The sequence below is a fragment of the Danio rerio genome, chromosome 24 (genome assembly GCF_049306965.1).
Source record: "Danio rerio strain Tuebingen ecotype United States chromosome 24, GRCz12tu, whole genome shotgun sequence".
Taxonomy (NCBI): Eukaryota; Metazoa; Chordata; class Actinopteri; order Cypriniformes; family Danionidae; genus Danio; species Danio rerio.
Window position 1 is genome coordinate 45,603,821 of NC_133199.1, and position 26,293 is coordinate 45,630,113.

The 26,293-nt window shown below is 39.3% G+C and overlaps 1 protein-coding gene across 2 annotated transcripts in view; it reads left to right on the forward strand.

Moving 5' to 3' along the window:
- The window catches only part of lama1 (laminin, alpha 1), a 95,019-nt gene that overhangs the window by 35,466 nt on the left and 33,260 nt on the right, over nucleotides 1–26,293 (forward strand). For both annotated transcript variants that reach the window (XM_073940507.1, NM_001034986.1), the window contains 22 exon segments: nucleotides 676–890; nucleotides 1,086–1,197; nucleotides 2,719–2,829; nucleotides 6,703–6,830; nucleotides 8,441–8,527; nucleotides 8,625–8,836; nucleotides 10,917–11,023; nucleotides 11,143–11,323; nucleotides 11,438–11,574; nucleotides 12,427–12,660; nucleotides 12,878–13,021; nucleotides 14,713–14,895; nucleotides 16,096–16,281; nucleotides 16,756–16,883; nucleotides 19,417–19,537; nucleotides 20,242–20,382; nucleotides 21,376–21,494; nucleotides 21,819–21,905; nucleotides 22,437–22,630; nucleotides 24,973–25,115; nucleotides 25,329–25,427; nucleotides 26,177–26,288. In XM_073940507.1, the coding sequence (XP_073796608.1) occupies nucleotides 676–890; nucleotides 1,086–1,197; nucleotides 2,719–2,829; nucleotides 6,703–6,830; nucleotides 8,441–8,527; nucleotides 8,625–8,836; nucleotides 10,917–11,023; nucleotides 11,143–11,323; nucleotides 11,438–11,574; nucleotides 12,427–12,660; nucleotides 12,878–13,021; nucleotides 14,713–14,895; nucleotides 16,096–16,281; nucleotides 16,756–16,883; nucleotides 19,417–19,537; nucleotides 20,242–20,382; nucleotides 21,376–21,494; nucleotides 21,819–21,905; nucleotides 22,437–22,630; nucleotides 24,973–25,115; nucleotides 25,329–25,427; nucleotides 26,177–26,288 (3,181 nt within the window).

The window sequence follows — 26,293 nt, forward strand, 5'->3', positions numbered from 1 at the left end:
TAGAATATTACTCCAGTTGTTACATTGTTTTCCAGTTACATTAAGGATTGATTTCTGTTACTTATTTAAAATAATAATAATTTTATAATATTATTATTAATAATAATAATAATAACAATTTTATTTAAAATAAATAGAAACAAATTGTTATATTTATTAAAAAAACTAAAAATATTTAAATGTATTCATAATACATATTTCTTTTTTTTTCTCGGGAGATGTTGGAGGGGATATATTTGGGGTGGTTTCGCTCAGGATGCCATTTAAACAAGAACTAGAACCCCCACTGCAACGGCTGCTTCTCACTCAGGGCTGCTGCTTATGCTAATGAGATGGAGAGATGGGCACCAGTGGGCGGGGCTTTCCCCCTCTGATGACATGTACAAAGGGAGAATGTCAATCAAAGTGTTTCATTCATCAAGTCTGATTATATCAAACACAATTAATACATGTTGAGGCTGTTGGAGATATTCACACACTGCTCACACACACACAACTTGGGTTAAACATCACATAAATGTGACTTCTGCATTATAAAATAGTACTTAATTGTGTTTATATCACTATAATGTGGCTGTGTACACACAACAAACAGCTATCCAAATGTTGGTTTTGCATAATAGGAGCCCTATAATATCATGTGTGTGTGACTGAGTGTGAATGTGTGTGTTACAGGGTAACGGGCGCACGCTGAGGCAGGCGCAGTCGGCTCGTCTGCTGCTGAACGCTCACACACACCAGCGTGTGTTTGTGCAGATGCTTCCGCAGATCTTCATAGACTCACACAGCGGCAGGAGCGTGCAGAGAGACGAGCTGATGACGGTGCTGGCGGACGTTGCTGCGCTCAGGGTTCGAGCCGAGCTGGAGGACAGCGCTGAGGGAACGCTCAGGTCAGACACATGCAGAACATATCCTGATGAATGCTTGACTCTGATTGGCTGATGATAGACAATACAGTCTGTACACTATAAAAACAATGGAAACCTATGGAAGGTCCCGACAATTCACAAAAACAAACCTCTGTGTGTGTGTGTGTGTGTGTGTGTGTGTGTGTGTGTGTGTGTGTGTGTGTGTTTCGTCCACAGGTTGAGTCACGTGTCTTTAGGTGTTGGAGACTCAAACTCCGATGTGTCTAAAATCTCTCTAGATGTGGAGCACTGTGAGTGTCCGTGGGGGTATTCAGGCACTTCCTGTGAGGTAACAAACCACTTCCAGGTCACTTCATCAGTATTTTGCTGTATCCCAATTCGCATGCTGTCCATTTTAAATATTCAAGAGTTCACACTTAGCTGATGATTGATTATAAAGCTTGTTTGGCATGCTGTCCCGGGAGAGAGCCCTGAGCTCATGATCTTTGAGCCCGGGGCTCCCTCCCGTTGCAAGACGAAAGGGGAGTTTGAGCTTAGGTACATGTAGAGAACTCCCCTGCTGTAGTAACCAATGAACAGTAAGTGAATGCTCTATATACTAGAAGCATGTGTATGGTGCTGATTTGGATTAGTCAATTCAATAAAATATAATTCAAGCTGCATGTTTTTGTACGGTGGGAGGAAACCGGGAAACCCACTTGAGCACGGGGAGAAAGTGCAAACTCCAAACAGGAAGAAGGAGGAGTAGGGATGGAAGGGGGGACTCTTCAAAATGAAGAGAGCAGTGGAATGAAACCCAGGGTATTTATAGCAGTTCAGGAGTCGTCTGATTGGAGCATTGTGAACTGGATAATGCTAATCCAGCCGCTAGCAATCATAAGCACGTGATCCTCTCGACATTTATACATAAACTTCACGTAATTGAAAATAGAATAACTCCATCCTTAACTGTAGTATGTTGAAGCGTCTGTACTCTAACTGCTGATTTTACCCATAATACTTTGCATGTTGGAGGTGAATTCGATTAGAACTACAAACTCAGGGAAAAAGTCTAAACAAACTACAAACATGGCGGACGCACTAGACCAGCCGTCAACTAGAGAGGCTTCTGTAAAGATGTTAGAAAGACTGCTAATTAATATCAGGTCATCTGGACAATATTTAATTCACATTTTCCATGTTTTATTTGATCTGCAACAACAATGTGAACTCCTATAAAAAAATAGGTAGTGCTGTCACCTCACAGCAAGAAGGTCGCTGGTTCGAGCCTCGGCTGGGTCAGTCGGCGTTTCTGTGTGGAGTTTGCATGTTCTCCCTGTGTTTGTGTGGGTTTCCTCAGGGTGCTCCACAGTCCAAACACATGCGCTATAGGGGAATAGCGTAGGCAAAATTTTCCGTACTGAATGAGTGTGTATGGATGTTTCCCAGTGATGGGTTGCGGCTAAAAGGGCATCCGCTGCGTAAAAACTTGCTGAATAAGTTGCCGGTTCATTCCGCTGTGGCGACCCCAGATTAATAAAGGGACTAAGCCGACAAGAAAATGAATCAATGAATGAATGATATATATTTGTTTGGAAATTAACTTCTGAATGTATAATTATCCAAACCCCTGAGGAGATTTCTCTGCATGTAAGACTGTTGAATGGCAGATTAACACACAGCTGAATCTACAATAGCGTAGGTTATTAAATATGACTGAAGGTATGTGGATGATGTGTGGAGATGATTGACAGGGCTTGTAACTAAGCAACAGGTGCAGCATTTGTATTTGTGGACACATGGATGCACGCATGAGCCAGTGTCTGAAGTATTTTTAACCCTGTGTTTGTGTGTGTGTGTGTGTCCTCAGTTGTGTATTCCTGGCTTTTATCGGGTCGGTGGGATTTTGTTCGGAGGAAACTGTCTCCCGTGCGAGTGTAACGATCACGCGACGGAGTGTGACATCAATGGAGAGTGTCTGGTAGGTTTTCAAATGTGCAATGTTTATTTTGCTACAATAATGATTAACGATAATGAATTGGTGAGCGTGGTGTACGACAGATTGTTTTAGTCGCCACCATTCTCGCTGGAGGAAATGTCTACAGCAGGAGTGTCCAAACTTTTTGGACCGAGGGCCAGATGCAAAAAAAAAACGTTGTCGCTGGCCAAATTTTACATACATCACACAGACACGCATAGATAGATAGATAGATAGATAGATAGATAGATAGATAGATAGATAGATAGATAGATAGATAGATAGATAGATAGATGGATGGATGGATAGATAGATAGATAGATGATAGATAGATAGATAGATAGATAGATAGATAGATAGATAGATAGATAGATAGATAGATAGATAGATAGATAGATAGATAGATAGATAGATAGATAGATCATAACAAGAACTGCTGCTTAATTGAATGCATGTGATAGCAACACCCGGTGGTTATTTATTGAATTACGTTCATTTTTTTTATAGCGGGCCAGATTCTATTGATATTTATAAAAAGCCTCGTGGGCCGCCACAAAACTGATTGTAGTTTGGACACCCCTGGTCTACAGTAAAGCTGTACGGGTTGCTCACACATCATATGAGCAGCACTTCTCACAACACAGATGCTTTACACACATAAATACTTGTGTATAAATGTTCATCACTAACCTTTCAGCAACATGATCTGATTATAACTGCAGATCAATGACAATGTGAAATAGCCTACTGTAACGTCTGCAATTCTATAAAATCAATAAATAAATTAACGTATATGAACACACACAGCCCCTTACAGTCTCTGAAATGTTATCAGTTACTGATAAACTACACACAGCAGGCATTTAGTCCTTATTTGAGTTCATAAGCAACAGGAAATATAGCCTACAGCCAGAGCAGACCTCTAAGCAGTGTGTGTAACCTTCAGCAGCACATGTAACCTCTGTTCAGAGTCACTCCGTCATTCAGAGTTTATAATAGTCCAGAAGCTGCTGATAATATTTAATCATGTCAGTGTGTTCATCTGTTAGGTGCTGAAAGAATCATTTGCACGTCACTATCGCGTCTGTCTGTTTCTGAATGGATCAAGTGTCAGAAGCGCTTCAATAATCACGCGCACGTTGCTATCAGCTAAAGAAGTTTGTTATTTCTAATATAGACGCCCACGCGAGCTCTCTGGAGAAAGTGAAACCGCTCGTGCTTAGACGACCTCGTGAGCAATAACAGTACACGGCAGCTTTTCTTTTTTTGGCTTTGTGGCTGTTCATTAAGACGAAGGTCTATTAGAGCTCAGGTCGACCATGACTTGTTATAGTATGTATATATTATCATGCTGTAATGTCTCGGCTGTGTATTTAAAAATTTCGCTTTGTTTTTTTTCATCCTCCTGCTTGTGCATGCGCTAGTGACGTTTCTCTGGAAACCCATAGCGTTCAGCAGCATGTCTAGCTCCGGCTATTTGTTGTGGTAGATACCCTTTGGAAAGGATTCCCGAAAAGTGACAGTGGACACAAATGCAGTTTTTCCAGCGGTGGCAGCAGACACTGTTGGGCATTTTCCACAGATCTACCACTACATGTGGGGTTATTTCATTGACAAATGTCATGGGCGCAGTATTCAGTCGAGATCGCATTCATGTAATAGCCTACAAGCATGTCAATCTCTGCTTAAGCGCCGATTTCCTCTGTTCTTGCACAAAACTTCTTGTGCAAATACACGCTGCTCAAGTGCAGATTTTCATGCGCCCCCCTAAGTAAACACTGCTGAAGTGTGATTTAGTGCGTGTGTGTAGCGAGTCCGTCTCCAACATTTATTAGATTTGTTAGGAATATTTTTGAATGTCTCTGATAGACTTGCGGAGCGGACCGCGGCATTAATGCATCCTGAAGTAAAGTGAAGCGGCTGTAAACTCCAGCAAGATAAAGTCATTATATGCAGAGCCACAGACATTTATCTGTAAATAAAGTAGAGTTATGGAAACTGTGTTTATCAGAACTGAAAGCTACGCCGTGTTTGCTGATCTCACGCATCACACACCTGTCAGTCAGTCAGTCAGCACGTCACCTTAAAGGGTTAAACAGAACGCACAGCACTAAAAGTTTGCGCTGTTATTATTCACTTACCTTTTCATACGTTTTTGGTGCGATTTTAACCCGCTGTTTAAAAAACGACCGAATATTTTGAATTAGAAGCTGTAATGTAGCCGTGGCGGGATGAATTTTGGTGTGGCGCCCCGCCACGGAAGAATGAATGTAGTGGAAACCATGTAAATGCGTATCGCACCATAGTGTAAATGGGCCATCAGTTGAACAATTAATCTGAGCAGGTGAATTTAATGAAAATATATTTTGTTTCTCTTCAATCTTTAATCTTATAATACATTTTTCAGTTTAAATAATACATTTTTCATCATAAATGTCCTTTATGCAGTACTGTGAATGTTCCCACACGAATGCATTATTTTACATTGTGTAACAAAAGACTGTCTGAATTATTAAATGATGTTTATTTGTGAGTTTTGAAATAGTTTAGGGCAGGGGTTCTCAAACTGTGGTACGTGGGCTTCCTTCTAGTGGTAAGCGGAGATATCAAATGTGTCATGTACATGCTATATATATATTTCAAAATGTATTAAAATGATTTATATAGGAATAAGAAATATATATATATATATATATATATATATATATATATATATTTATTTTTATTTTTTTTTCGTTTTCAGTATGCTTGTTTTTTTTTACATATAACCAGGGCCAGATGGAATCGGCAGACGTTTTTTGGTATTTCTGCTGAGAATTTTGGGAAAAATCTGTGGATTTCTGCAGAATTATTTTGGGAGTATCCAGCGGAGTATCATAACTAAAACCATAATATATAAAATAAAAAGTAATAAATTACTGAATAAAAACTGAATTTGTCACGATTAGCGTGATCAAAACAATAACAAAAACGGGAACAAAAGATAGCGGATTCAAGTGCAAATTTTAATATAATATAGTGCAAAAACAGAGAACAAAAATCCAAAAATATCAATGTGCAAAGTAACAAACAAAACAAGAAACTAAGGCAGATAAACACGAACTAGACATTAGCAGGACACAAGAACAAGATCAGGAACAAACTCGATATACAAGACTTACTGGGCAACTTGACAAGGACAACAAGGTAGACAAACAACGCAATAACAAACAACTGAGGAATTATGGAATATATAGTCCAGATAATCAACGGTAACACAGAACAGATGCGATGACAGATCCGTGTATGTGTTCCAGTGTATGCGCGTGGGATGTATGGAATTGTAGTCTTCTGGGATGCTGTAGTGCATCAGGACTCAGAAGGCACTACAACGTCCCAGAAAGACTACAATTCCGCGCCCTCAGGTGTTCACTGACAGATGTGACAGAATTAATTCAGATTGACACATTTACTCAAGTAAATAAACAGAATTAATGATGGGCTAAAAATCTGCAGAAATCTGCGGAAGATCTGTGGAAATTCTGTGTAATTCTTTGTGCACAGATTCCGTGTGGGTCTACATATAAGCACAGTGCAGTGTTACCGTTCAGACTATTTATAATGTTTAAAATGGCTGATAATATTAAAAATTCTTTATAATATTAATTAATCTGCCATGTTTTAGAACTGTGCAGTGCTGTAGCTGCTTTACTGGGCTTACTACACTACTGTATTTCAATACTGCTCATTATGGAGCTACTTGATGAAAACAGTTTGAGAACCAGTGGTTCAGGGAATAAAAGTACTGTTTGGTCGGGAAAAAAATAGAAAGTCCCCACTAATGTTTGTGTTTGTGTGTGTGTGTGTGTGTGTGTGTGTGTGTGTGTGTGTCTCTAGGGCTGTGCGCACAACACCACGGGGCCTCACTGTGATCAGTGCCTGCCGGGTTTCTATGGTGACGCGAGCGAGGGGACGCCGGACGACTGCCAGAGATGCTCCTGCCCGCTGACACTGGCGTCAAACAAGTGAGTGACTGTGTGTTTGTGTTAGTGTGTGTGTGTGTGTGTGTGTGTGTGTGTGTGTGTGTGTGTGTGTGTGTGTGAGCAGACACATCCGGAAGCTGCTTTTGTGCGTCTGAATGTCTGAGCGTTTCTCACAGTAACACAAACTCAGTGTGTCTTCATTTAAAAGCACAGAGCGTGCGCTTTCACTGCACCATGATAACACACTTACTAAATTACCTGCAACTACTGTAGACTATATCACACATCTAAATATGCTTATTTTGACATGCACAAACTTTATTTTATTTTCATTTATTCATTCATTCACTTTCTTGTCGGCTTAGTCCCTTTATTAATCCGGGGTCGCCACAGCAGAATGAACTGCCAACTTATCCAGCACATTTTTATGCAGCCGATGCGCTTCCAGCTGCAACCCATCTTTGGGAAAACATCCACACACACATTCACACACACACTCATACACTACGGACAATTTAGCCTACCCAATTCCCCTATAGCGCATGTGTTTGGACTGTGGGGGAAACCGGAGCACCTGGAGGAAACCCACGCGAACGCAGGGAGAACATGCAAACTCCACACAGAAACAGCAACTGACCCGAGGATCGAACCCAGTGATCTTCTTGCTGTGAGGCGACAGCACTACCTACTGCGTTATTAAATATTATTATTGAATTTAGTTATTTAACTAGATGTAGATGTTAAATCTTATTGAGTTTTTCAAATGTTTTTATTTATCGTATATATTTAAATCTATATTATTTATGCACAACAAAAAAAGCACTATTTTAGTGCGGGGCAAAGATTAATTGTTTTTTTTACATGCTATATACGTATGTGTGTGCACTGTGTATATTTATTTTGTATATATAAATACACACATGCTCGCATATATTTGAGAAAAGGCTTATTTATATTTAGAAATGATATATTTATATGCATTTTCCCAGGGTTGGGTTGCGGCTGGAAGGGCATCCGCTGTGTAAAACATGTGCTGGATAAGTTGGTGGTTCATTCCGCTGTGGTAGCCCCAGATTAATAAAGGGACTAAGACAAAAAGAAAATGAGTGAATATATATGTATCCGGTGGTGCAGTGGGTAGCACGATCGCCTTACAGCAAGAAGGTTACTGGTTCGAGCCCCAGCTGGGCATTTATGAAATATAATGGGGAACATATATAATATAATTGTGGAGTTTGCATGTTCTCCCTGTATTGGCGTGGGTTTTCTCCGGGTGCTATGGTTTCCCCCAGAGTCCAAACACATGCGCTATAGGGGAACTGATCAACTACATTGGCTGTAGTGTATGAGTGTGTGTGTGAATAAGTGTGGGTGTTTCCCGGTGAAACATGTGCTGGATAAGTTGTGGGTTCATTCCACTGTGGCGACCCCTGATTAATAATGGGACTAAGCTGAAGGAAAATGAATGAAAGAATATATATGTATATTTATAATGCATATGTAACATTATATCTTAAAATACTATAAATTATCACTCATTCATTCTATTTTCGGCTTAGTCCCTTTGTTTTTTTGGGGTCGCCACAGCGGAATGAACCGCCAACTATTCCAGCATATGTTTTGCAAAACCCATTTATTGTGTGTTTGTGCAGTTTCAGCCCCACGTGTCAGCTGCAGGCTCCCGGTGAATTCATCTGTGATCAGTGCCAGCCTGGATACACCGGAGACAAGTGCCAGAGGTACCAGGACTATTTTAATCATGTTGTAACACTTTATTGTAGGTAAAGTTGAATGTGTGTGTATTCTGTGCTGACATCTGTTGTGTGTGTTGTTTAGGTGTGCTGATGGGTATTTTGGTGAGCCGGCGGTCCCTGGTCAGCGCTGCTCCCCCTGTGAGTGTAACGGGAATGTGGACCCATCTGAAGCGGGACGCTGCGACACCCACACTGGGGAGTGTCTGAAGTGTGTAGGGCATACGGCCGGGCCACACTGCGAACGCTGCCGGGACGGATATTATGGAGACGCCATCCAAGAGAAGAACTGCCAGGGTGAGGATTAAACAAACTCTATATCTCACAAGAAATGAGTGTTTCTTAAAGGGACAGATCACACACAGATATGAGGAAAACAGCACTGTGTGCTTCTTAAAGGGACAGTTCACTCACAAATATGAGGAAAATAGAAGAATGTTTCTTAAAGGGACAGATCATTTAAAATAAGGGAAATAACACTGAGTGTTTCTTAAAGGGACAGTTCAATCGCAAATATAAAGAAAAGCACCACCGAGTGTTTCTTAAAGGGACAGCTCACCTAAAAATATTAGAAAAAAAGCACTGAGTGTTTCTTAAAGGGACAGATCACCTAAAAATATGAAGAAATTAACACTGAGTGTTTCTTAAAGGGACAGCTCACCTAAAAATATTAGGAAAAAAGCACTGAGTGTTTCTTAAAGGGACAGATCACCTAAAAATATGAAGAAATTAACACTGAGTGTTTCTTAAAGGGACAGCTCACCTAAAAATATTAGGAAAAAAGCACTGTGTGCTTCTTAAAGGGACAGTTCACTCACAAATATGAGGGAAATAGAAGAGTGTTTCTTAAAGGGACAGATCATTTAAAATAAGGGAAATAACACTGAGTGTTTCTTAAAGGGACAGTTCAATCGCAAATATAAAGAAAAACACCACCGAGTGTTTCTTAAAGGGACAGCTCACCTAAAAATATTAGGAAAAAAGCACTGAGTGTTTCTTAAAGGGACAGATCACCTAAAAATATGAAGAAATTAGCACTGAGTGTTTCTTAAAGGGACAGATCACCTAAAAATATTAGGAAAAAAGCACTGAGTGTTTCTTAAAGGGACAGATCACCTAAAAATATGAAGAAATTAACACTGAGTGTTTCTTAAAGGGACAGCTCACCTAAAAATATTAGGAAAAAAGCACTGTGTGCTTCTTAAAGGGACAGTTCACTCACAAATATGAGGGAAATAGAAGAGTGTTTCTTAAAGGGACAGATCATTTAAAATAAGGGAAATAACACTGAGTGTTTCTTAAAGGGACAGTTCAATCGCAAATATAAAGAAAAACACCACCGAGTGTTTCTTAAAGGGACAGCTCACCTAAAAATATTAGGAAAAAAGCACTGAGTGTTTCTTAAAGGGACAGCTCACCTAAAAATATTAGGAAAAAAGCACTGAGTGTTTCTTAAAGGGACAGATCACCTAAAAATATGAAGAAATTAACACTGAGTGTTTCTTAAAGGGACAGCTCACCTAAAAATATGAAGAAATTAGCACTGAGTGTTTCTTAAAGGGACAGATCACCTAAAAATATGAAGAAATTAACACTGAGTGTTTCTTAAAGGGACAGCTCACCTAAAAATATGAAGAAATTAACACTGAGTGTTTCTTAAAGGGACAGATCACCTAAAAATATGAAGAAATTAACACTGAGTGTTTCTTAAAGGGACAGATCACCTAAAAATATGAAGAAATTAGCACTGAGTGTTTCTTAATGGGACAGATCACCTAAAAATATGAAGAAATTAACACTGAGTGTTTCTTAAAGGGACAGATCACCTAAAAATATGAAGAAATTAGCACTGAGTGTTTCTTAATGGGACAGATCACCTAAAAATATGAAGAAATTAACACTGAGTGTTTCTTAAAGGGACAGATCACCTAAAAATATGAAGAAATTAACACTGAGTGTTTCTTAAAGGGACAGATCACCTAAAAATATGAAGAAATTAACACTGAGTGTTTCTTAAAGGGACAGCTCACCTAAAAATATGAAGAAATTAGCACTGAGTGTTTCTTAAAGGGACAGATCACCAAAAATGATGTGGTAAAAAGCACTTAATAACTTAAAGGGACAGTTCACCTGAAAATTATGATGAAAAACACAACAGGGTGTTTCTTAATGGGATGTTTCACCCACAATTATGAAAAAAGCACTTATAAGGTGATGGCATTATTTATATTTTGCTGTGATTTTGTTGATGTGACGTGCAGCTCTAGTGACCTCTAGTGGATTCATGTGGCGCTGCTCATCTAAATGATCACCTGTGCTGTTTTACTGTGTATGTTATCATTTGTGTGTGTGTGTGTGTGTGTGTTTCTATCTGTAGCCTGTGGTTGTTATAGTAACGGCTCTCTGTCCACCATCTGTAACCTGATCACGGGTCAGTGTGAATGTAAACACAATGTGGTCGGAAAAACCTGCGACCGCTGCCAGGTATGACAACTCGTGTGCTGCACATAAAACATTACAGTGTGTCATAATTCTCCTATTGTAGTTCTGCTTTAGAAAGAGCCTTACAGTTGCGTGTGTGTGTGTGTGTGTGTGTGTTTCAGGAGGGTTATCACGGTATTAACAGTGGTGAAGGCTGCAGACCGTGTGAATGTAACCAATCAGGCGCTCTGTCTGCGTCATGTGATGAGGAGGGGCGGTGCCAGTGCATAACTGGGGTAACGGGTGACAAATGTGATCGATGTCACCATGGATACTACAACTTCAAAGAGAACGGATGCACAGGTAACACATGCGCTATAGGGGAACTGATCAACTAAATTGGCCTTAGGATAGTCTAAATAAGAATGACTCTGTACTGTCCAATGAGTGCTCAAAGCTGATTTATTGATCCTCCAGCATGCGACTGCGCACACACTCATGGGAACTGCAACGATCAGACGGGCGAGTGTATCTGTCCTCCACACACACACGGGCTGAAGTGTGAACAGTGTGATGAAGGTCACTGGGGTCACGACGGAGTGTCCGGCTGTAAGGTACGACTCTACAAAGCCATGTGTGTGTTTGATCATGTGTGTGTGTGATCATATATGTGTGTGTGCCATCATGTGTGTGTGCGTGTGTGGGTGTGTTTGTGTGTGTGTGTGTGATAATGTGTGTTTGATCGTGTGTGTGTGTTTGTGTGTGTGTGATCATGTGTGTGTTTGATCGTGTGTGTGTTATCATACATATGTGACTGCGTGTGTGTTTGTGTGTGTGTGTGTGTGTGATCATGTGTATGTTTGATCCTGTGTGTGTGTGATCATATATGTGTGATTTTGTATGTGTGCAATCATGTGTGTGTGTGTGTTTGATCATGTGTGTGTGTGTGTGTGTGTTTGTTGATGTCAGTTATCCTGCATATATGCATGTGATCGTGTGTGTTTGATCATGTCTGTGTGTGTGATGTTCTGTGTGTTTGATCGTGTGTGTGTGATCATGTATGTGTGATTAGGGGTGTGTGTGATTGTGTGTGTGATCGTGTTCGTGTGTTATCATGCATGAATGTGTGTGTGTGTGTTATCATGCATGTGTGTGTGTGTGTGTATATGTGTGTGTGTGTTTAATCATGTATTTGATCATGTGTGTGTGTGTGTGTGTGTGTGTGTATGTGTGTGTGTGTGTGTGTTTAATCATGTATTTGATCATGTTCATGTGTGTGTGTGTGTGTGTGTGTGTGTGTGTATGTGTGTGTGTGTGTGTTTAATCATGTATTTGATCATGTTCATGTGTGTGTGTGTGTGTGTGTGTGTGTGTGTTTGATCATGTGTTTGATCATGTTCGTGTGTGTGTGTGATCATATATGTATTTGTGTGTGTGTGTTTGATCATGTGTGTGTGTGTCCACAGGTGTGTAACTGCAGTGCTGTGGGCTCCAGCTCGTCTCAGTGTGATCTGTCCTCGGGTCAGTGTGTGTGTGCGCTGCAGTTCTCCGGCCTCACATGCGACCGGTGCGCTTTAGGCTACAGAAACTTCCCACAATGCTCTGCCTGCGACTGCAACCCGAACGGCACGCGTGCGCAGTTCTGTGACGAGGCACTAGGAGTGTGTGGCTGCGAGGATCACGGGCAGTGTTCCTGCAAGGTCAGTACACTCACTACTCCTCTATATTCCTCTATATTCTACAGGGTTCTGCTGGTCTTAAAGGGACGGTCCACAGCTCCTTTAACAATATTAAACAGGGGGTGAATAATTTTGCCCTCAACCGTATATCGCTGAAAAACAAAATATAGTAATGTCTGTTTTTTCCAACTCTAAGATGCAGTGTGTAATTGATGATTAATGCTGATGTTGTGCTCAGGATAATGTGGGCGGCAGAGGCTGTGACGAGTGTAAGAGCGGCTCCTTCGGGCTCTCGGCCCTCAATCCGGCCGGCTGCAGCCCCTGCTTCTGCTTTGGCCTTTCAGACGTGTGTGAGGAGCTGAGCGGATTGGTGCGCGCGCCGGTGAGAACAAACACACACACATTTATGCAGATTCATTCATTTTCTTTTCGGCTTAGTCCCTTTTTTAATCTGGTGTCGCCACAGTGGAATGAACCGCCAACTTATCCAGCACGTGTTTTACATGCACACACACACTCATACACTACGGACAATTTAGCCTACCCAATTCACCTGTACCACATGTCTTTTGGACTGTGGGGGAAACCCGGAGGAAACAAAAGCTGATCTAGGATCTGTTTATCATACGGAGCGCGTCCGTATACATGCATTCTCTGATTCAGAGGTTGCATATGAAGGGTGATGATCGACGCACAGCTTTAATGGAGAGAAAGTGAATGCAGACATTTTGATATTCATTTCAGCGTGCTTTCAAGATTAAAAATACACAAGAAATATGGGAAAATACTTAGCGATAGGATGATAGAGGGATAGACTGGTAAAATATGGGAGAATCCCAGCAGAAACGGGAGGGTTAACATGTATGAAGTGAACAGGAAGTGTTTATTGAAAAAAAGTTTTGTAAGGGATTGCAAAACATCTTTGCGAGGGAACGCAAAAACTTAAAAAAATATATTATAAATTTTTTTTTTTCTTCCACTCATTTTTCCGCCACTATCACGTCACTTCCGGGTCTCTGTAGATCTTAATCGGTCGCTACTCAGAATTTTGGTATCGGGATCGGATCGGTTCCAAAAAAGGGGTGCATCCCTAAAATAAATGTCAATAGATAAATATAAATAAATGCATATCTCTAAAGAGTAAAATGAAAAATAAATGCAGACAAAAATAATTTTTTTCACTATACGCATGTGCATCTATATTTATAAATGCATTTCTCAAAATAGTAACATTTTAAATTAAATGCAAACAATAAGCATTTATAATGTGCGTAAAAAAACAATTTTATAAATATAAATAAATAAATTTCTCAAAATATTAACATGAAAAATAAATGCAAACAATAAGCATTTATAATGTGCGTAAAAAAACAATTTTATAAATATAAATAAATAAATTTCTCAAAATATTAACATGAAAAATAAATGCAAACAATAAGCATTTATAATGTGCGTAAAAAAACAATTTTATAAATATAAATAAATAAATTTCTCAAAATATTAACATGAAAAATAAATGCAAACAATAAGCATTTATAATGTGCGTAAAAAAACAATTTTATAAATATAAATAAATACATTTCTCAAAATATTAACATGAAAAATAAATGCAAACAATAAGCATTTATAATGTGCGTAAAAAAACAATTTTATAAATATAAATAAATACATTTCTCAACATGAAAAATAAATGCAAACAATATGCATTTATTTACTATGTGCATGAACAACTACATATGTAAATACATATGTCAAAATAGTAACATCCTAAATTAAATGCAAACAATTCACATTTATTTATAGCATGCATAAAAACAGTTATATAAATACACATCTCAAAATAGTAACATTTTAAATGCAAACCATATACATTTATTAATAATATGCAAAAAAAGTTTATTCTTAAATGCACATCTCAAAAGAGTAAAATGAAAAATAGATGCAAACAATATGCATATACATGCATGCATATTGTAATAATTATAAAAACTACTATAAAAATGATGTTGCTGAATGAATCGTGTGTGTATTTGACTAGTAATAATCATCTATTAATCGTGTGTGTGTGTTCAGATTGTTCTGGGTTCATCTCCGGCTCTGCTGCGTGTAGTGTCTCAGAGTGACCTGCAGGGGACGCTGGAGGGCGTTTATTACAGCGATGACGAGATGCTGCTGGACGTGGATCAGCTCAACAAACTCTCTCTCCTCACCGGACCGTATTACTGGAGACTCCCACAGAAATACAACGGCAACAAGGTACAAATACACAACACACCCACAGAAACACCAGGGTACAACACCATAGATATACCATGGTAGTACAGTTTGCAGAAACAGAGACAGAGAGGGCCAATAGTATCTGGGTGCAGACTTGGGTTTGTGAGCTGAGACTGTGTATCTCAGATTTGCTATTAGAGCTTAGAGATCCCAAAAATTAAACCTAACCCTATCCGAGCCCGTGCACCCCATGCCCAAGCCCGACCCAGTCTCAGACATTAACTGTAATTAAGAATTAAAAATTAAAACAGATGTTCTCAGCTACAATTCTGAGTCATTTGAACTGCAAACATGAATTTAAGGGTGACAAATAAGGACATTGAAGGCTGACTATCATCCTGTCTGCATACCTGTCAACCCTCCCATGTTTGCAGGGATTCTATCCTGTTATCATCCTGTTTTCAAGAGTTCACACTTAGCTAATCAATAATCAGATAATTGATAATCAGCTAGATAATCAATAGAGCGTAATTGGCATGCTGTCCCGGTAGAGAGCCCTGAGCTCGTAATATCCTCGATGTCAGACACAATGCACTCAGTGGAGCTGCTGATGTCACTGTGAGGGGCGGGGTTAAAGGTGGGGTTAGGTGTGCGCATTAAAAAGCATTGCATGCAGCTCAGATTGCAACCAAGTCTGCATTCAGACCCCTCTCCATCACTTACTTCATCTGTTTCTGTATTAAATGATAAAAGTAAAAGGAAATTCACCCAAATAATGCATAACGTTTGTGTTTATTTTAAATTTGAGTACTTTACATATTTATAGGGTCGTTTTTGCATGTATGCATATGTAAATAAGCGCATTTGCATTTGTTTATGTTCATTTTGAGATATAGTAATGTACCTCAGACTGAAAGTGAATATTGAGTAGGGGGCGGGGCGTTCTTTTGTGCTTCATTCTCTCATACCAATCTGTCATCGAGAGACTATTAATATGCAGTTGCTATGGAAACCCTCAGGTCGGCCTCAACAGAAGCTCCGCCTCTCCAAGCAAGTAATCAAATGTACAGAATTTAAATTTAATTGAAGATTACAAAACAATCAACTGACTTTCTGTGGATTAATTATTCACGTTAGGAATACCGATGTGAGCTAGCTAAATGCACATGCTAAATTTAGATTTCCAGCAAGGGGAAAGTGTTAGCTGTGAGTGTAAAATCTGCCTGGTGTTTGTTTCAGCTGCTGTCGTATGGAGGAAGACTCTCCTACACCCTCACCTTCTTCGCTCAGGACGGCGTGGGATTGGCCAATCAGGAGCCTCAGGTGCTGTTGAGAGGAGGACACCTGCGTAAGCTGGTCATCTACACTGATGCTAGCGCTCCTGCTAACGGCATCCGCAGCACACAGGAGCACGCCCTCACCGAGGTCAGTCACGGGTCCAAACAGCTCCTAAAATGTCTGCTGTACTGTTCAGATTGACTCCCCTGTGGTGATGTGGGTGCTGTTTTTGCCCCACTGACCTCCATTATAATCACATTTACTGATGACAGCAAATAATCATGCATCAGTATAACTTTATTCATTCATTTTCCTTCAAATTAGTCGCTTATTTATCAGGGATCGCCACAGCGGAATGAACCGCCAACTATTACAGCATATGTTTTACACAGCGGATGCCTTCCAGCTGCAACCCAGTACTGGAAAACACCCACACACACACACACTCATACACTACAGCCAATGTAGTTGATCAGTTCCCCTATAGCGCATGTGTTTGGACTGTGGGGGAAACCGGAGCACGCGGAGGAAACCCACGCCGACACTGGAAGTCTGTTGTCTGTGTTATAAACCCAGTGCTGTCTCTTCCTGATGGTCATGTCTGATCTGATCTGTGTGCAGCACAAGTGGAAATACTTCAACTCAGTGTCTGATGAAGCCGTGAGCCACGCTGACTTCATGTCTGTGCTGAGTAACCTGGAGTACGTCATCATTAAAGCCTCGTACGGGTCCGGACTGCAGCAGAGCAGGTCAGTTTTATGCCTATATACTACACTTAAATCTTTCTCTGAGATCTACACTGAAGATATGTGGCTTGGGTAAGGGAAGAAATTCTCCTGAAATGATTTAATATGTTCATTTACAACCCTAGGAAGACATGCTTTGATTGACCTTATTTGGGTGGGTGATGAATATTAATGAGCTCTGCTGTGATGCTCACACAGTGGGACGTAATCTGAAATAAACACATGCAAAAAATTAATACTTCATTCATTCATTTTCATTTCGGCTTAATCTCTTTATTAATCTGGGGTCGCCACAGCGGAATGAACCGCCAACTTATCCAGCATATGTTTTACGCAGCGGATGCAACAGATGTAGTCATTCAAATAGTAATTTAAAATGATTATGAGTGCGCCATATGACCAAAATATGACCTTAAGACCATTTTTGAGTACATCTACACTCACCGGCCACTTTATTAGGTACACCTTACTAGTACATGGGTTGGACCTCTTTTAGCCTTTAGTTCTGCTTTAATCCTTCATGGCAGAGATTCAACAAGCTACTGGAAATACTCCTCAGAGATTTTGCTCCATATTGTCATGATAGCATCACACAGTTGCTGCAGATTTGTTGGTTGCACATCCATGATGCCAATCTCCCGTTCCACCACATCCCAAAGCTGCTCTATTGGATTGAGCTCTGGTGACTGTGGAGGCCATTTGAGTACAGCGAACTCAGTGAAACAAACTGTAAGCCACTCTAGGAATTAAAGTAGATTTATTTTTATTAAAGCTACAAAACTTCTTCAGTTGTGATTCTGTGCAGGTCTTTTATTGTTTGTTTAATAATTATAAGTACAGGAATATTGACGCTGTCCCTTTAAGAGCCGCACAGATCCAATATACGGTGACACATGCATTCTCATCTCTTTATGTACATTTACTGCATAACACATGAAGGTTTTTGCAGGGTTCAACGCTAAGGATTTTTTTATACTGGCCCAATCGGGCCAGTGGTTCAGATTTTTACTTGCCCAGCCAAAATATTCTCTGGCCCCACCCAAAAAAGAAGTTAGCCCTTTAGTTATTCAGCATAACTTTTCTTTAAATGCAACAGACAATTTAAAAATGATTTAATTTAAATACAATACTGATTAGATTAAATAAAGTGAATGGTTTAGTAGAAAACTACAACAATTTTATGACTTGTTTGTTTAAAACCCACCAAAATGCCTAATTTTAGAAACCGGCTCATTACATCAGTCTATAATACTGTCAATATATATATTTTTCATTTATTTGTAAACCTAGATTTAAAATGCATTTCACTATTTGTATTTGCTTGATCCATCAACATAATCATATAAGCCTAAGTTTTAATCAATTATGACCTTTGAGTTTTTTTTAAATGTAGACTAAGAATGCTAAAGAAAGTCTATGAATGGGGTCTGTGCAGGGGTGCATTTCTCGTCACAACAACGGGACTGCAGTCAGATTATGAAGGGATGTTGATATTTCTTTCGAGGTGTCGAAATAAACAAAACAGTTTATAATATAAGATAATAAAGATTATAATATGGAAAAATTACCAGATGGTAATGTTGATAAAATTAAATTTTTTTCGGTCAATGGATAAACAGCACTCGGTAATATTTCAGCATGCTTTCACTTTCATATTAGACATGAAACGCACATTTTCTGGTAGAAATAACATTCTGCCCTACTCATCATTCTCTTCATATAGTCGAATATATGGCGAACACACAACCATAATACACTGTGATTTAGCCTGGATTGTTTTGTTTCACTACAATCGATCCGCTCAATCGAGCCAAGACCACCTTATTCTGGTGATCTCAGACCGATTGATTTGACGCGGACTCGAGCAGAATTCAGAATTCACATATGCCACGAATGGCGCTTACTGGGCAAACGAGACCGGTTCCGAAACAAACGTCTAGGCATGAAAGCATGCAATTGACAAACAGTTGCAGCCAAATTAAACTTTTGTGACAAGGCAGCACTGTCCCCTATTGGCCCAGTAACCATTCTGTATACTGTCCCGAGCATCTTGCAAGCTGACCCTGGGCCAGCGGGCAGTCCTTATTGTTGAGCCCTGTTTTGTGATTAGTAACTAAGTTTAATAAATTAGTACCTTTCTATGCAAATTAAGTCATGTTTTTGTGGTTATGTTTGAGTTGTTTCACATGATTCTTTTTTTGCCCTGATTGAATCTTTCATAATATTATTATTATTATTATTATTTATTTATTTATTTTGGTATTTGATGATTTTAATATATTAGCAATACTGTACTGAATGTCATGCCAATAAAACAACTTGAACTTGAATCATGTTAAGAGAAAATGGTGAACATCAATACTCCCTGATTGTCATGGTGCATTGTGGCACATTTCAGGAAGCAATAGCTAATCTAAAAATGTAAAATTCTATATATCGATGTTTAGAGATGCTCTAAAATTGTCAAACTCTGACTAGTACACTAGGGAGCAGATTGAGTGCAGTCGGATTAAAAGGATGATGTGTGTGTGTGCAGGATCTCCAACATCTCCATGGAAACGGCACTGGAGGCAGATGAGCTTCCTGAAGGTGGAGATGTGGCGCGGTTGGTGGAGATCTGTGAGTGTCCGCCGGGATACGCTGGACTGTCCTGCCAGGTCAGAAAAATAACACACATCATCCAAATCAGTCATACATGCATTATCTTCTCGGCTTAGTCCCTTTATAATCAGGGGTCGCCACAGTGGAATGAACCGTCAACTTATCCAGCATATGTTTTACGCAGCGGATGCCCTTCCAGCTGCAACCCATCACTGGGAAACACCCATACACACTCATTCATTCACACACACAATCATACAATACGCACAATGTAGTTGATCAGTTCCCCTATAGCGCATGTGTTTGGACTGTGGGGGAAACCGGAGCACCCGGAGGAAACACACACCAACACGGGGAGAACATGCAAACTCCACACAGAAACACCAACTGACCCAGCCGAGACTCAAACTAGTGACCTTCTTGCTGTGAGGCGATTGTGCTAACCACTGCGCCACCGTGATGCCTGCATCATCAAAATAGTCAGCATTATCGGTCATCATGGCGTACATGCAGACTCATCACCTGCTCAAACTGCACCTGAGACTGGTGTACATATGAAATATACCCAGCACACACCAGATATCAACATGATGTCAGACTGATGTTGTACTCCGACATTGTGGGATGTTGCATTGTGTTTGCTTTATTATATATATATATATATATATATATATATATATATATATATATATATATATATATATATATATTATTACACTTATTTATGTGATGTTTTTACCCATCATGCTTTGTGTTGCAGGAGTGTGCTCCAGGATATTACCGGCAGGCTGTATCTGAGCTCAACATGAAGGGCAGAAATCGGCCGCTCATTCAGCCCTGTGTGCCCTGCAGATGCAGCAACCACAGCCAGTCATGTGACCTGCACACCGGCCAATGCCTGGTGAGAACACACACACACAGACACACACACTTTGAAGTGCACCTATTATGCAAAACCCACTTTTATATGTGGTTTAACCCCAGCTGTGTGTCAGCAGTGTGTGAGTATCTCCAGCAGCCTCTGATGCTCAACATGTATTAATTGTGTTTGTTCTAATCAGACTTGATGAGTGAAGCACTTTGATTGACATTCTCCCTTTGTACGTGTCATCAGAGGGGGAAAGCCCCGCCCACTAGTGCCCCTCTCTCCATGTCATTAGCATAAACAGCAGCCCTGAGTGAGAAGCAGCCGTCTGTCCATTAGCCATTAGAGTGTTTGAGCTGCTGAAGATGATGTCAGCATAGACTAAGAGCATTATAGATGTGGAGTTCTAGATGAACAGAGACAGGAGCGACAGAGACTGACAGAAGCATGAAGAACACACTGAAGCACACCTGACCAGCACTCACAACACACACACTGCTGATTTACATGTCACTATGCTTATGCATATGCATCTGTAGCTCCGCCCTCTTCTGAAAAGAGCGCAATCTCATTTGCATTTAAAGCGACAGTAACAAAAACACCACAATTAGGATCAAAGCCTGAAAGGGTCAGTTTCAGAGAGCTGGAGAACATTACCTGTGCTGTTCTCAGCTCAATCTCACACACTAGAGACAGCAGAGACTTATTTAAAGTCTTGTAAAAAGGGGCAGAATAGGTCACCTTTAAATAGGTAACTATCTGAAGACATTACACAAGCAAAACAAGGACAATTTCAAGAAGTTTCAAGCATTTTTCTAAGTGTTTTCATTATTTAAATGACAGAGATCAGCGATTCTTCAGCTCAAACCATTAATATGTGCACATTTGTGTATAAACTAAATAATTAAAGCAAAACAATAATAGAAATGCTACAAAATGTGCACAAATTCAGTCATTTTAGTTGCAGAAATTACATTTTGTGTGTGTGTGTGTGTGTGTGTGTGCGTGTGCGTGTGTGTGTGTGTTCAGGGCTGTCAGCACAACACCGCTGGAGAACACTGCCATGTTTGCGCTGCAGGGTATTATGGGAAGGTGCAGGGGTCGGTCAGTGACTGCTCTCTGTGTACCTGCCCACTGCGGGGTCAAAGGTGAGCTCACATCACACACATTTATCTGAAATCGCCCCCTATACCCTTAATAGTGCACTACTCTAATGATGTCCGAAACCATAGTGAGCATTCTGAAGTGCACTTAGTCAATCCCAAAATGCATTGCAATAACAAGTCCACAACCCATGCACACTCAACACTTCAAAATACCCATAATGCACTGTGGGAGTTTGTGCATCAAATGAATTTCCACATCTGACCACTAGATGGCGTCTAAAGCACAATCCTATCGGTTTAAAAGTAAAGTATGCAATAGGTAAATGTGCTCTGTGTGTGTATGTGTGTGTGTGTGTGTGTGTTTAGTTTCAGCTCAACATGTGTGTTAGAAGGTGCTGGAGACTTCCGCTGCGACCGCTGTGAGGAGGGATATGAGGGACGATACTGTGAGAGGTCTGACACACACACACATACACACAAGTATATACACACAGAAGCATATACACATAGACAAGCAAGCATATATACACACACGCACACACACAGACACTTAAACACACATACTCACACTTGCGCACACAGAGACACAGAATCTCCCAGAAACACACACACACAAACTCTCAGAAACGCGCGCACACACACATGCATATATATGCACACACACAGACACTCAAACATACTCGCATATATGCACACACAGAAACACACACGTGCACAAGTATATGCACACAAACTCAGAAACACATATACACTCACACACGCACACACACACATGCATATACACAGACATGAACCCTCAAACACACTCACATATATTCACACACACTCTAAGAAACACACACACTCACAGAAACACATACACACGCACTCAGAAAAACAAACACTCACAAAACACTCTTACACACATTAAAACTCACACATACGCATACACACACACACACACACACACAAAGTCTAACACACACGCTCTGTCTGCTGTCTCAGGTGTGCAGTGGGGTATTTCGGGAACCCGTCGGAGCCGGGTGGCCGCTGTCAGGTGTGTGCGTGCAGTGAGTCGGGCTCAGTGCACAGTGTGTGTGACGCACACACAGGCCGCTGTGAGTGTAAACCTGGGGTCAGAGGTCACCTGTGTGACCAGTGTGAGGAGAGGCATGTGCTGGTCCACGAGCAGTGTGTGTGTAAGTCACATCACCTTTATTTACACACATCAACACACACTCAAGCAGCATTAGCCTCTTGCACACCGCATGAACGGGAAATGATGGGAAATTTGTAACCAGAAATTTTTTTATTGACCAGTATATTGGAAAATGCAGCAGAATAATTTTGGCAGTTTGCGGGAAATGTTACAACTTAACACTTAACTTAAAGTTTTTATGTATAAATTGTCGTTATCACAAAATTCTAAAATGAAATTTCAGCAATTAAGTGGCCGATTATTAGGTTTAGTTTACAGCTTCATATAGCACACACTCCAGCAGTATTAGCGTCTTGCCCACAGTAGTTTGCATTAAAAATAACACAAGTAATTTAATAATGACCAGTATATTCAAAATATGACTAGTAAATTCTAAAAATGACCAGTAAATTCAAAATGTGTCTAATACATTCGAAAATGACCAGTAAATTTGAGTAAATTAACAAATAACTAGTAAATTAAAAAATGATCTGTAAATGTACAAAATAACCAGTAAATTAAAAAATGAACAGTAAATTAAAAAATTACCAGTAAATTTAAAAATGACCAGTAAATTAAAAAATGACCAGTAAATTCAAAAATGACCAGTAAATTTAAAAATGACCAGTAAATTAAAAAATGACCAGTAAATTAAAAAATGACCAGTAAATTCAAAAATGACCAGTAAATTCAAAAATGACCAGTAAATTCAAAAATGACCAGTAAATTTAAAAATGACCAGTAAATTCAAAAATGACCAGTAAATTCAAAATGAACAGTAAATTCAAAAATTACCAGTAAATTTAAAAATTACCAGTAAATTCAAAAATTACCAGTAAATTCAAAAATGACCAGTAAATTCACAAATTACCAGTAAATTCAAAAATGACCAGTAAATTCAAAAATGACCAGTAAATTCAAAAATGACCAGTAAATTTAAAAATGACCAGTAAATTCAAAAATTACCAGTAAATTCAAAAATTACCAGTAAATTCAAAAATGACCAATAAATTCAAAAATTACCAGTAAATTCTAAAATTACCAGTAAATTCAAAAATGACCAGTACATTCAAAAATGACCAGTAAATTAAAAAATTACAAGTAAATTAAAAAATTACCTGTAAATTCAAAATGACCAGTAAATTCAAAAATTGCCAGTAAATTAAAACATTACCAGTAAATTCAAAAATGACCTGTAAATTCAAAAATTACCAGTAAATTTTAAAATTACCAGTAAATTCAAAATTAACATTAAATAAAAAAATGACCTGTAAATTAAAAAATGACCAGTAAATTAAAAAATGACCAGTAAATTAAAAAATGACCAGTAAATTCAAAAATGACCAGTAAATTCAAAAATGACCAGTAAATTAAAAAATTACCAGTAAATTCAAAATGAACAGTAAATTCAAAAATTACCAGTAAATTCAAAAATGACCAGTAAATTCAAAAATTACCAGTAAATTTAAAAATTACCAGTAAATTCAAAATTAACAGTAAATTAAAAAATGACCAGTAAATTCAAAAATAACCAGTAAATTATAAAATGACCAATAAATTAAAAAATAACCAGTAAATGAAAAAATGACCAGTAAATTCAAAAATTACCAGTAAATTCAAAAATTACCAGTAAATTTAAAAATTACCAGTAAATTCAAAATTAACAGTAAATTCAAAAATTACCATTAAATTCAAAAATAACCAGTAAATTAAAAAATGACCAGTAAATAATAAAATAACCAGTAAATTTAAAAAAACAGCAGAATTCTAACAGTGTACTGGTAATTTTATTGCTTTTCATTCTGAAAAATTGCCGGACCTGAATTTTCAAAAATTTAGATTTTAAAAAATGAACATTTTTAAAATCGTAATTGTCCTAATCACGAAATTCTTAAATGAATGAAATTTCAGCAGTAAAGCAGCCAATTATTCATCTTAGTTCAGTTGTATTTCCACAGCTCTTTCATATAACACACACTCTAGCAGCATTAGCCTCTTGCCCACAGTAACAACAGGACAACAACTTTACATTTTTTCCAAAATTAAAATGTAAACTGAAAAATATAACGGTATGATTCAGTTCAGTTCACCTTTATTTGTAAAGCGCTTTTACAATGTAGATTGTGTCAAAGCTGCTTCACATAGTATGAGATAGTAAATAATACAGGCACTTTAAAAAAAAAACTCTAAATATACATTTTATTAAGGAATACGTTTATGGAGCTTTAATGAGCTCAAAACCTGCCAGAACTACTTTATCTGTGCATTTATCTGAAAATAACAGCACACCTCAGAATGCTCATCAGCCTATCAGAATCAAGTGTTCATACGTTGTGTTTGCAGCATGTAATGACTCCTGCACTGGTGTTTTGCTGGATGATCTGGATGCTTTAGACGTGTCCATCACATCTGTGAACCTGACGGGTGTCATTCTGGCCCCGTACAGCCAGCTGATGACCATCCAGAACCAGACCCGAGAGCTCACGGTCAGTGGAGAACAGCACACTGCAATACAATGCTTTTCTTACTCAGAGTCTTTGTCTTGTCTCTAATCCAAATATCTGGAAATGTATAGTTTTCTAGAAAAATATTGTCAAAATGAAGTGAGTTTTTCTGAAATAGACAAAAAATTTGTAGTTGTGTATAGTGTATAACTGTATAACAGTGTGGTGAATACCGATGTGTAATGTAATCTGCAGAGCCTGATGTCGTGGAACCAAACTCCAGATTATCAGCTGACCGCTGGAGAAGAACACTCGAGGAACCTGAGCGGTCAGATCACTGACCTTCAGCAGCAGGTACTGACCTCACTGTGTCCATCACTCAGATCACCCTAGCAACAGCCTATCAACACTTAGCAACCACCTAGTTATCACTCAGAACACTGCCTAGCAACCACTCAAAACTCTTAGAAACCACCTAGTTATGTCATAGCAACCACATAGCAACAACTCAGAACATCCACCTAGCAATGTCTTAGCAACTACCTTGGTAACCATCTAGTAACCACTCAGAACACCCTGACAACTGCCTAGCAACCCTTCAGAACACTTTAGAAACTGCCTAACTATGTCATTGCAACCAAATACCAAGAACTTAGAAAACTCTAGCAACCGCCATAAAACGCCATAGTAACCACATAACAACAACTCAAAACACCTCAGCAACCACCTAGCAATGCCTAAGCAACTACCTAGCAACCACCCAGAACCTCTTATCAACTGGCTAGCAACCAAACACCTTGAAACACCCTAGCAATGCCTCGGCAACCATCTAGTAACCACTCAGAACACCCCAACAACTGCCTAACAACCACTAAGAACACTTTAGCCACCACCTAAGTACTTCATAGCAACCACATACCAACAACTCAGAAAACCCTAGCAACCGGCATGCAACTGCCTAACAACCACGGCAAACACCAATCACATTTTCTTCAGGATATGTACTTATCTGAGTGTGTGTGTGTGTGTGTGTGTGTGTGTGTGTGTGTGTGTGTGTGTGTGTGTGTGTGTGTGTGTGTGTGTTTGTGTGCGCGCACGTGCAGGTCCAGAGTGTGTTTGAAGACAGTGGTGATGTGCTGCTGACCTCAGAGCAGAGATTTACTCAAGGGAAACAACTGCTGGAGCTCATCAACAACATTCACTCTGCCATCCACGGTAAC